General features: G+C 38.1%; 1 protein-coding gene across 1 annotated transcript in view; it reads left to right on the top strand.

Annotated features, from left to right (window-relative positions):
- Positions 1–13,233, top strand: part of TNNI3 (troponin I3, cardiac type) — a 96,402-nt gene that overhangs the window by 23,891 nt on the left and 59,278 nt on the right. The window contains exon 2 of the mRNA XM_078655024.1: positions 6,409–6,448. Within this exon, the coding sequence (XP_078511150.1) occupies positions 6,438–6,448 (11 nt within the window). The 5' untranslated portion in view covers positions 6,409–6,437. The remainder of the gene's footprint in view (positions 1–6,408; positions 6,449–13,233) is intronic.

Genomic DNA, 13,233 nt, shown 5'->3' with positions numbered 1-13,233 from the left:
TGAAGTCCAATATTTATACCTGGTGTCTTCTTTCAAGTGAGAGAAACATCTAGAGGATTTCCTTTGAAGTGCTCAGGTTGCCTGCCTTCCAACCCAGACTAACTACAAGAGGCAAGCAAGCCTTTGTGTGAAGGCAGGACACAGCCTATTCAGTTGTAAGTGGGGCTGTGCCTAACTCTGCTCTTCCATCCTCCCAGTGATGGCCCATTCAGGCACACCTAAGCTCTCAATTATGTTTCGCTTTCTAGGAGGAATACACAAAGACCAACTACCAACTACACCCACTTATGTGGCCCAGAGACAGGCTGCAAGCACTAATAGACTAGGGCGGGAAAATGGCAACTTTCTAAAAGAGACTTTTTCAAAATTGTAATCAAAAGTTCGACCTACCCATATAACAGGATATTTCATTACAATTCCAAAGACACCAAACATGAACTGTTTACCTGTTTCCATTTGGAAGTTATTGTTTCTTAAAGGAAATAAGGTAACTCCAATGTTCTCCTATTGGAGAAGCATACCTCCCATTAGTGGAAAAAAGAATGAAGAGTTTTTCACTAGGATGACATGCAAAATTTAACAGTATATGTCTTACCTTTTAAATACAGTGCACCCTGCCCAGTAGGCTGTTTAGGGCATGCCCTTAATGTGACTTTTATATATTAAAAGGGAAGGTTTGGGCTTGGCAAAAAATTTCATTTGCCAGGTCCAAATGGCAGTTTAAAACTGCACACACAGGCTACAATGGCATGCCTGAGACATGTTGAAAGGGCTATTTAAGTGTGTCGCACAATCCAGCATGCAGGCCCACTAGTGACATTTAATTTACATGAGATAATCAAAGGAGAGAGTAAGGGTTTGTCCACAGAACCGGTTCTGGACCAGCGTTACTCCTATTCCCCTGGGGCAAGTATTTTAGAAACAAAACAAGGAGTATCCCCTGCAGATTATAAAGTCAATAGTCTGGAGGGTAGACTGAATGGCATAAAAGGAAAAAATCTCCTTTTATTTAAAACCCCTCACTCACCAACCTGGTGGTGACATGCTTCATCATCGGGGTCCACCCTGGTGGCCTAGCGTCACCAGGGTGTGCTTCGACACCTGAACTACAGTGGAGCGGGTTGTGTCTGTAGGTGCAAAAAATGAATTATGTTAAACATTTTCCTGGTTTAACTCAAAGAATAACTTTATTGTAGAGTAACTGAACAATGTTAAAAAATAATTGCGAGATGGTAGTGGGCAAGTTACGACCGACTCATCTCTATATGTGTTGGTATGTGTTGGTCGACATGTTTCTACCAATGGGACAGTGCCCGGTTTCTTCAGGACCAAAAAACAGGTGGACGGGAGGTGTGGGCCCCCTAAAAGGCTCACCCTACCCTGATCCCCTGTTTGACCCACCAGCAAAATTGCTAGGGGTATGAACGCTCATCTGAATAAGTGAGCATACAAAAGAAAAAAGAAAAAGAGACTTAGTTGAGAGCTCTATTCTGCTTCATCGGACAGGGCGTAGGCTCTTCGCATTAGGCGAACATATTAGTTTGCAGGCGAAGCGATTAGCCAGTGACCTACTGCCTTGGTTCCCTGTGCGGCTAGTATTTAATTTACATGCCCTTGATACACATAGTACCACTTTACTAGGGACTTGTAAGTAAATTAAATATGCCAATTGGGAATAAGCCAAAACTACTATGTATTAAGGAGTGAGCACATGTACTGTAGCACCTGTTAGGAGTGGTAAAGTGCAATGAATTCTAAGGTCAACAAAAACGAGGTCAGAAAAATATGGAGGATTGAGGCAAAACACTTGGTCACTCTAAGGCTAACCCCCAAATGCATCAAGCATCCATTTTGCGATTCCTTATTAGCGAAAAATAAGGATTCGCTAATAAGGAATAGCAAAATGCTATGCATGAAGAAATTGCTAAAAAAATTGCGATTTCTTAATATTCCTTAATTGCGACTCGCAAATTGCGAGTCGCAATTAAGGAATACCTCCCCATTCATTCCTATGGGCCTAGGGGCCCATAGGAATGATTGGGAAGACATTCTCAATTTGCGTTTGGCAATTAGCGAATCGCAAATTGAGATTGCAATTTCAAGGGTGCAGGGGTGTCCAAAGGACACCCTGTTGCACCCCTGAAATTAATCTGTGCACATATGTTACACACACACATGCCCTAAGGGCATGTATGTGCGCAACATGAAACTTTGAAAAATGCACAAAAGTGCATTTTTCAAAGTTTTTGCAAATTACCATGAAGTTCAACTTCATGGTAATTTGCTCCCCCTATTAGCGAAATCACATTTTTTTTTACTTTGTTGCATTGCATTTAAGGAATCTCAATTTGGGATTCCTTAAATGCAATCGCAATTTAAGAAATCTCAATTTAGAGATTCCTTAAATTGCGACTTTTGCATTTGGGATGATGGATCCCAAATGCAAAAATACAGGTCGCAAAGGGGCAGATTCTGAGAATCTGCCCCTTTGCGACCAGATTTTCCTTTTATGCATCTGGTCCTAGGACTTTAAGACCACTCTAAGGCTGACAGGTCTAACATACTGTTTAATACATTTATTTATATTCACAATGCGTAACAAATGACAGAAGAATCCTAACTTCAGGGTGCCGGACAAACAACTGAGCACAGAGGTAACTTTCAACATAGGCTTACAACCAACAAAGCAAAGCATTAAGCAAGATACCACATAAAACATAAAACTCCATGTCTCATAACAGGTAAATACAGCTGAGTCCAGTAGTCTGAGAACATGGTCGCATCTCAGAATTTAAAGTAGATGCTGATTAAGCTTCTTTTTAAAATGTCCCCAATTATTTTCCATTCTCTGTTCATTAGGTAGGCATCCAACATTTTGGCTTATGCAACCTTTACAATTTTTCCTCCAATTTTACTGCACTGCCACCTGGTTATGCACCCTTTCCTGTGGGTAGTGATCGTAACTGAAGAGGGGGTGATCCAGTTGCCCAAAGGACAGGATGCTTCAGAAATCTAGTTGTTCTGTAGAACAAACCCACTTTTTCCAGTTGGTAGCAAGCAATGAGGTGATAAATTACAGCTGTAGTCTCATTATAAAATATCTATGATAATAGCCCCACTGATTATGCTATGGATCATATTGGGTCAGGGGTTTATGAATGGGCTCTGTTTAGGTTAACTTTTTGATCATGGTAAGGCTCTTAAAATGCCAGGGATTTTGATTGTTGCAGAGTTCACAATATAACATTGTTCTCTTTCTTACTTTAGTTACTGTTAAAGTGCCATGTATTGCTCTTGCAAATTTAATTTTGGATATTCACTTTATTTCACAAAAACGTCACCGAAAATAAACTCAACGTCTACTTGCGGCATAGGGCCTAGGATGCCAACTAAAGATAAAGTTGATTGCCCACCGTTTGACATTCTCTAATTCACCTGATTATGTCATTCCTGGGCAAATCACTTAGGACCAGATGTATGACGCTCAAATGGGTTCGCAAACGCCAAAATTTCGGCGTTTGCGAACTCATTTGAGCAAAATGGTATGTATGTAGCAAATTTCAGTGCAAAATAAGGAATCGCAAATTTGCGATTCCTTATTTTGCGATTGCATTTAAGGAATCTCAAAATTTGCGATTCCTTAAATGCAATGTATGAAGCAAAAAAAAATCGCAACTTCAAGTTGGTGGTAATTTGTGAATTTCTTGAAAAATGCCCATTTTTGCATTTTTCAAAGTGCCATGTGATGCACATACATGCCCTTAGGGCATGTATGTGCACCACATGTGCACCCATGCTTATTTCAGGGGTGCAACAGGGTGTGTTTTGGACACCCTGCACTCTTGAAATTATTCTCAATTTGCGATTAGCAAATTGCGAATCGCAAATTGAGAATAATTTCACATTCATTCCTATGGGCCTCCTGGCCCATAGAAATGAATGGGAAATTATTCCTTAATTGCGATTAGCAATTTGCTAATCGCAATTAAGGAATTTTAAGAAATCGCTAAAAAATAGCGAATTTCTACATACATACCATTTTGCAATTCTCAAATAGCGATGCCTTAAAAATTGCTATTTGAGAATCGCAAAAGTGTATCTTGATACATCTGGCCCTTAATCTCATTGTGCCACAGTTCACTTGTTTGCAATGTTTGTCAGCACACTCTAAGTGCTATCCAAGATCTAAACATTTTACAACTTGTAAACTGTTCGAAGTCTCGTCAGAGTCAAAATGTAAAGGGCTTATCTTAGAAGCTTGCAATAAATGTGACAAGCACATGCAAAAGTTCTTTTGTCACTCAAAAAGTATTTACTCACATGAACATTTTCATGTCAGAAAAATGTACTCACAACGGTTGGAAGTAGGCGGAAATGGCCTTTCCAGGGCTGGAATGCCTTTTGTTTTTGTTTACACACATTCAAGCTTCCCTAATCAGGGCTTTAGGTGGGCCGGGTCTCACTGGTGCAGAGCACCGGCAGTTTTGTAAAAGGGGGCTCGAAACGGGTCTCTACCGTGCTCTGTTTTGTGCCCTGGCACAGGCGGTCCGTTTATTCAGGGCTGCAGTGACAGCAGGCACATCGATGTGCGCATGCTCACACTGCTCACTTCTCACTGGAGGAGAAGGTATGGCATAACGTCATGCCAGGTGAGTTTGAAGGGAAATCCTTTAAAGAGATTCATTTTCTCTCTGGATTTCCCATCTCTTTGTTAAATTTCAGGAGCACCAACATTGTCGTGGGGTCACCAGGGCTTTAAGTGGAAGCTTTTACAATATTATATACAAGCCATAGTTGCTGTTTATTTATCTTACGCAACTAACAACCATTGACAAAGCCAATAGTCCTGACTTCTTGTAGGTATGAAGTTACCTGCTGTATTATATATCTGGATGCAATGGTAGAAACAGCAAAACACCAGACGGATGGCACACTATGCTAAGCACAGATCTTTAGCTTACTGTTGATAAACCACGCCCTTAATTACATTGTCCACCCCCCTTTGAGTTTTTTCATCCCACTTAAAGCCCTGTCCCTGATTATAGTTATTCAACAACTCCTCTCCAACCCCTTCCCTCCTTAAAAAAAGGTCAGAAACGTAATCCTGACAAGGGCAGGATTAAAACTTTTTCTATGGTGGTAAGGGAGTTTCTCCGTGGAGTAAAATACTTTTCTCCTGGAGAAAACGAATGAATGTTTTAGGAAGTGAGTTTCGACTTTGCATATTTTCAAATGAGCAAATTTACATATGTATTTTTTCTCATTCGAAAATGGAATTCACAAAAGTTTGCCAGGAGTATATCTGGAAATCTGCAACTGTTCCAGGTTTTTCATGCTTATTTCTATTAAAAATATGCGAATTATTGAAAAACGTGAGACTACACCAATATAAGTAAGGTCATAGCCCTACGGAGGCACTTTCATCACTTTCTAAAAGATTGGGAACCATATTAATTTTAGACTATCTGTCTTGGTTTTACACTGATTCTCCATTATTGTGTTTTAATATAACGTTGTTTTAGAGAAACTGTATTTAAAAATCTTAAAAGTGCACCATAGTTTAGTAAAATTGTCTGTTATCTTTGTCCATCTTGTTCAAGTTTCAGAAGTTTTTGGGGTACATTTTATTTTGAAAGCAAACAAATTGCATTACAGTTTAACCACACTGTCTGCAACCTTCAGCCATTTGCTTTCAACGTTTCAAATATTATTGTTTTCTTTCAAAATAAAATCAGTCTTTCACCTTTCTCCTACATGTATTTGCATAGAACAAAGCAGCATTCTGTAACCATTACATTTTGCAACTGAATGTAATTTATGTGTATAACTCAATGTATTGTCTTAAACTGCTTATCCTAATAGTAAACATTTTGTGTTACTGAACCTTATAAAACTTTCTGAACCACATACATATGAATGCACATCTTGCCTTAGCATCAGACAATCCTACAATTGTACTGTAAACTGGCACCCAAAGGGTTTTTTGCTGTTGGAAGTCAAGACTGCTTGTTCTGTGAAAAAAATAAACATGCAGACTTTTTGTCCTTGACCCAAAACAATATGACCTGTGCTGCTGGTGATAGGCACCCACATCCCTGTTAATGAAGAAAATTCTGCCCAACGTGTTTGAAAAGGTCTAATAGTATCATGGCCCTTCTAGCGTAGGCTATACCGGTTGTCAAATGCCCTTTATGCTAGTATACATACCTTCGCAACCGGCAAATGTCTATTCCTCAGGGAAATGCCATTCAACAAGCAGCTCCAGCCCTTGGCAGAAGGCTGTACTGCCATATTATACTCCCAATCTCAACAACCATGTTTGTAAAGTCTTAAGCCATCACACAGAAACTCTTGTCATTTTTGATTCCGAGAAGAAGCAGATGGTGATGTATTTCTTTTTATCTCTAGCTGCATACATCAAGAACGTGCCACCCAGGATGGCCGATGAGTAAGTACCAGCTGTTCATTTGCTCTTATAGTATGTGATTCCATAAGTTGATGACGTCAGCCGTGCCCCAGCACCTGGTGACATTGGTGGTGAGTAAGTATAAGCCAAAGCTTTGCACTGCAATGAGTTTTTTAACTGCTGACATCAATTACATTTCTGCTAGTATCAGTCTGACACGACCTGCCTAGCTTCATGTATGAATTAAGTCCCCAGACTACGCCCTGAATTGTTGGCAACTAATTTACCAGCATTTTTTAGTTTGCTCTCATCCTGCCCCGAATTTGGCTGAAGAGCTACTCGTATTACAGAAAGTGTAAGTGTTTGGATGACTTAAAAGTAGGAGTCCACCCTCCCCAGTCATGCTAACGCACCCAACAACTGTTACTGCTCGTCTCATATAGTGAAAGGTAGGGGTCAATCTATTAGCCCTCTATTTGTACAATGGCATGGCTGAAGAGGCATGGGGATATATCTTTATGTTCAGTAAAATTTTATTGAATTTTGACAATGGAGAAACACAGAAATACATACAAAAACTGAAAAAGTAATTCATTAAATTACATGAAAGCGAATAAGAATAATCATAAATAAACAGTCACAAATAAAATACATCGCAAAATAGGATTGTCAATCAAAGGATAACTCAATGAAGGGGGGGAGGAAGGAAGGGGAAGGGATGAAGGGAAGGGGAAATATACAGTTCATAGCATAATAACTTAGATAAATAGAGTTACCAATAAGATATAAAAAAAACATTATGGTAATCAATGAATAAAATATTAACATTGAGAGAACAAGAATCATAACTGTACATAAGAATCTATAGGAGTCCAAAAGGATTGAAAATGCGAAGAATTATGATGAACACCTTGTAGAGATAATTGAGCACCTCTTCTTGTAAAGATAATCCAAGACCACCAAGCATGAACTGAAAGAGAAGTAGCATCCTTCCAACAAAAAGTGATTGATTTTATCGCAGCCGAAACCAAAAAGTTAAATAACTTTGCTTCAGTATCTTCAAGGGGAGTACTTAAACCAACTGATTTACATATAATCAAATTATAAGAAAGCGAATCAGAAAGAGGGAAAAAAAATTCAATATCACATTCCATACTTCAGACCAAAATTTCATAATAATAGGACAATCAAATAACATGTGACGTAAAGAACCAGGATGAGAATTACAATGCCAACATAGGTTTGATGGTAATAATTTAGCTTTAAATAAACGCAATGGAGTCCATAAAGAATTAAACAAAATATAAGCATTGGTTTGATAAATTGATACAGGTAAACATCCAGAAATACTATTAGTCCAAATTAACGACCATGAATCAGTTGACATAGACAAAGAGAGCTCAGTATTCCAAAAAGCGGAAATTGTATCAACACTGGAGCCTAATGAGACGGTAAGTTTTTTATAAAAAACAGAAACAGCTTTAGAAGATAAAGAAACAGTATTGACATAAATTAAAAAATCAGCTGATACAATAGATGGGATACCATTTGGGAAGGAATCTAAAATAGAATTACATAGAGATTGATATTTTAACAAATCTGACAATGGCAAATTGAATTTTAATTGGAGTTGACTAAATGGAATAAATGCATCATCTAAGAAAACATCCTTAAGATAAAAAATACCCTTAGTAATCCAAGAAGACCAAAAAGAGACATTCCGATTTAATTTGATTAAGGCGCTGTGCCACAGGGACAAATGCACCGTAGAAAGTAAAGGGGATGGAAAATTGGAGTCTAAATCATTAAATATTAATCTTGATGATTTGATTATAGATGATGAATGTATAATCTTAGAAGTAGGAGACATAGTTAACAAGGACAATAAAGGAAAAGGTTTTACAAGGGAGGTCTCAATGTGAAACCAAATAGGAGGACTAACAATAGGTGAAATATTAAACCATAAAGAGCTTTGTTTTAGTATAAAGGCCTTATGATATAGGAAGAAATCAGGTAATGCAAAACCAACTTGGCATTTAGGAATTTTTAATTTTTTATAGGCAATATGGGGAGGTTTATTGTTCCAAAGAAATGTAGATAATAGTTTGTCAATATCGTTAAAAAATTTAAGTGGAAATTGAGTTAGTATCATAGCAAGAGAATAAAATATTTTTGGAGCAATAGTCATTTTAATAGACTCCATTCTCCCCCACCAGGAAAGATGAAGGGAAGACCATTTGGAAGTTTTTTGTTTAACATACTCAAGAATGAACTCACAATTTAATTTCAAAGTAGCATGTAGGGATGATGAAAATAATATGCCAAGGTATTTCAACTTACTCTTTTGCCAGACAATATCCGGTGAAGGTAACATATCAGGAGTACATAACATGTTTAACGGAAAAAATTCAGTTTTACTAACATTTAATTTATAACCTGATACAGCTGAATAATTAGAAATAATATCAAGTAAAAATGGAACAGATGAGGCAGGATTACTAATAAATAATAACACATCATCAGCATATGCCAAAGTTTTAACAGTAACATCTTTGATAGTGATACCATGAATGTTGTCACATTTACGAATGAAATTAAGAAAAGGCTCAATTCCCAATAAAAATAAAAGAGGGGATAGGGGACAACCCTGACAAGTCCCTCGAAAAAGGGAAAATTGGTTAGAAATCTGGCCATTAATAAACAATCGAGCAGTGGGAGCATAGTATAGAGCAGAAATCATACGAATAAAAGATGGTCCAAAATTAAAAGAAAACAAAGTTTTAAATAAAAACTGCCAATGAATTTTATCAAAAGCTTTTTCTGCATCTAATGCCATAACGCCAGCTGGGACAGGAATTGTAGAGCTTTGTTCAATAATATGTAATAACGTTCTCGTATTGTTAGCAGAATATCTATTTTTCATAAAACCAGATTGGTCAGGGTGAATGATAGAATGAAGGACAGGAGCTAACCTAGAGGCAATAATTTTAGCATATAATTTACAATCCTGGTTAATCAAAGAAATGGGACGATAATTAGCAACAAGGGTAGGGTCTTTATCAGGTTTAGGAAGTACAACAATTAATGCTTCTGAAAAAGAGCCGGAAATAGTACCTGACAAAGAAAAATGAGAAAAAATCTGGTACAAATAAGGCAAAAGATGATTTTGAAATTCTTTATAGAATTCGGCAGGGATGCCATCATTTCCAGGGGATTTGTTTTTTGGAAGCGATTTAATGGCAGTTAGGATTTCATCTTTAGTAATAGGTAAATCTAACCCAAGTTTATCAGAGGGAGAAATATGAGGTAAATCAGAATGTTTTAGAAAATCATCAATTATATGCTCATTACAAAAATCTGGTTTATTATATAATGTGGAATAAAAATTTAAAAATTCTTGAACAATATCATTATGGGAAAGTGCAATTTTACCTTGAGGACCTTGAATGGAAGTAATCTGCGTTTTATCCCTTTTAATACGTGAATAATTAGCAAGACGCTTACCAGACCTATTGGTGTTAAAACGGAATCTAGCATTAGACTTAGAAAGCTGAACCCCAGCCCTCGTACTAAGAATAGCATTAAATTCATATCTTAGTTTTTGTAGTTTTAGTTTATATTGAGGATCACTAGACGTAATAAATAAACGCTCAAAATGAGCTATTTGTTTCTCTAAAGATTTGACATTAGAATTAAATTTCTTATTTTCATGTGCCATAATAGACATTGTAGACCCTCTGATATAGGCTTTAAATGCATCCCATCGATTAGTAACAGAGGTAGAGCCTTCCGGATTGAATGTTAAATAATCCTGAATTGCTTACAACAATTTGGGTTTATAAGTGTCATTAAGGACAATGTCAGTATTCATACGCCATCTTGAGTGCTTAGCAAAAGAAGATGAAACGTTTAAAACAAAAGAAATCATTGCATGGTCGGATATATCAATGGTACCAATGGTAGGACTATTTGCAAATTGAATGAGAGCGGGGGAAAGTAAAAAATAGTCAATTCTGGAATGGGAATTATGAGGATTGGAGAAAAAAGAAAATTCCTTACCAGTGGGATAGTGCAATCTCCAAATATCAGCTAACTTGGTGGTATGAAGAAAAGTCTTAAAGGCATGAAAAGACTTGGACGGTCTAAATCTAATGGTAGATAATCTATCTAGCAATGGATCCGCAAAAACATTGAAATCTCCCCCAAAAATCAAGGGAACTGTCCCCAACTTTAGAACTTCAGTCGTAACAGTAGCCCAGAAAACAGAGTCATCCGCTGTAGGACCATACACATTAAACAAAAAGAAAATAGAGTCATGAATTTTGACTTTGACTATAATATATCTGCCTTCAGAGTCAGAAATCTTATTTAAAATTTGACAATGCAATCTTTTGGCAAAGAAAATAGCGACCCCATTCTTTTTACCCGCAGCAGGTGAAGAAACAATAGAGTCTACCCACTTTTTGTTCATATAGTGTAAAACTTTATCTTCAACATGCGTCTCTTGGACAAAACAAATATCAGCTTTACAACTACCTAAATAATCTAAAATTTTCATACCTTTAATTGGGTGTCTTAAACCTTTTACATTAAGAGAAACAATTTTAATATTGTGAATAGTAGCCATTAAGAGTTAAGGGAAAGGAGAGAAAGGAGTGAGAACAAGAAGAAGGAAAAGAAAGACAGGTTAAAAGAGTAACTCTAAGCGAAAAATAGGAGAGAGAAAAACATAAAAGAGAGAGTAAGGTACAAACAAGCAACATGAATAAAGACAAGGAAACGCACACCCGTTCCTCAAGCATGGCCAGTTACCGTTGGAGCCCATGAATACATTTATGCATAAACGAGCCACATAAAGTCAGCGAACTCAATTCAGGAATTAGGATCTTGTGTATCCATGGATGGAGGAGCTTGTTGATCAAGGAAAAGTCGAAGATCTTCCGGACGCTGAAAGGATTTGGAGACATTGTCTTTCCAGACACGCATTGTAGAAGGATCAAATAGTCCATATTTGAAACCAAGGCTCCTCAGCTGTGGACGAAGGGAAGAAAATTCTTTACGAATAGCCACAGTTTCTTTAGCAAAATCTTGATGGATGAAGATTTTGGTTCCATTCACCAACAATGACGGGATTTCTCTCACAGCTTTTCGAATAAGAACCAAATGATGATGACGCAACACCTTAAATATCATTTGCCTTGGCTTGGTATGACGAGGGTTCCGGTGTGATGGGACTCTATGGGCTTTGTCAATCTCAAATTTTTCAGTGAATTTAATATTCAAGAGACCAGGCAGAAGAGATTCAAGATAGAGCCGACAATTCGTCCCTTCAACTTCTTCAGGCAAATTAAAAATGCGAAGATTATATTGCCTATTGCGATTTTCCAAGTCCAGCAGCTGAGTGTGCATTGGAATAATTTTGGCCATTAAAGGTGTAAAAGCGTCCAACTTATTTTTGTTATCTTGAATTATAATGACATTATCTGATACCTTCATTGAAATAGAAGCCATATCCTTACGAACATTTTTGACTTCTGAGGCAATGGTGTCAGTATTCAGACGTAAGGCTTTAATTTCCTCCAAAATTAGAGCAAGAGAAGGTTCTGAGGATTCCACCACCTTAGATTTGGCTGGAAGAGGAGAAATCTGCTGCTTCCTTTTATTAGTGGATGAATTCTTAGAATCCATTTTGAGGTGCAAAAATAGTCCTTAATGTGTAGAATAAATATAATGAGGAAAAATAACCTCAAAATGTGAGAGAAATGTAGTAAATAAGGACCAAAACACCAAAAAACTCTGTAGAATCACAGGTGCAGCAGCTAAATAGGACAGTAGGCGGAGCTAAGCCCAAGCCAGCCTCTGTCATAAATATTACTCCGCCCCCAGGCACTCAATTCCGGCAATACCTGGAAGAGCAGCTGGGAGCAGGAACCATGGAGGCTGGAGAAACACTTCCGATTCAGAAACTCGACAGAAAGGACTCCACAGGTAGAAGGTCGCATCAGGAGGCAAGCGCCGGTATTTTCGCCGACTTTATGACAGGAATTCGTCGTTAAATGATGTTATAGGCTCCGAGGATCACGGAGCTCCGGTGGCGGCGGCCACCTTAGTTGACGCGCTCGCGCGTCTCCCCCTGGGGATATATCTTTAAAAGGGCGTCAAACCCTCACCCACTACTTAGTGGCATGCGTCACCAGTTGGTCCACTCATGAGTGGGAAATCACTACAATTCGAAGTTATGTTGTGTGTCAGATTAGTCAGTATCCCTTACAGAGCCAGTAGGTTCCAAAATGAGCTATCATCCCTGTAGATGTGTTGTGTAAAATGCCCCTATCATCCCTGTAGATGTGTTGTGTCAAATTCCCCTATCTTCCCTGTAGATGTGTTGTGTAAAATGCCCCTATCATCCCTGTAGATGTGTTGTGTAAAATGCCCCTATCTTCCCTGTAGATGTGTTGTGTAAAATAAAATGCCCCTATCATCCCTGATGGAATTTGACCTTTTCGCAGAGTCATCCCTGAACTTTTTGTCTTCCTCCTAGTCTTTTTTTCTGGCCTGGTGTTTGTGGTTTTAGGACTCTGGGCACTTTAGTACTGCTGTCCAATGTAAAGTGTGTGTGCTTTCTGTAGTAAACATGGTAAGATTGGTATACACCTGTTTGACGTATTTAATTTACCTATCAGTCCCCAGTACAGTGGTATCTCATACACCAGGGGCCAGTAAAAGAAATGCTACTGGTGGGCTTGCAGCGCTGCTTGCGCCACCCACCAAAGTAGCCTTTCAAACCTGTCTCAGGCCTCTGCCATTGCATGGACTGTGCGTGCAGT

This window comes from Lissotriton helveticus, chromosome 7 (genome assembly GCF_964261635.1).
Source record: "Lissotriton helveticus chromosome 7, aLisHel1.1, whole genome shotgun sequence".
Classification (NCBI taxonomy): domain Eukaryota; kingdom Metazoa; phylum Chordata; class Amphibia; order Caudata; family Salamandridae; genus Lissotriton; species Lissotriton helveticus.
This window is presented reverse-complemented; position numbering and strand designations above follow the sequence as displayed.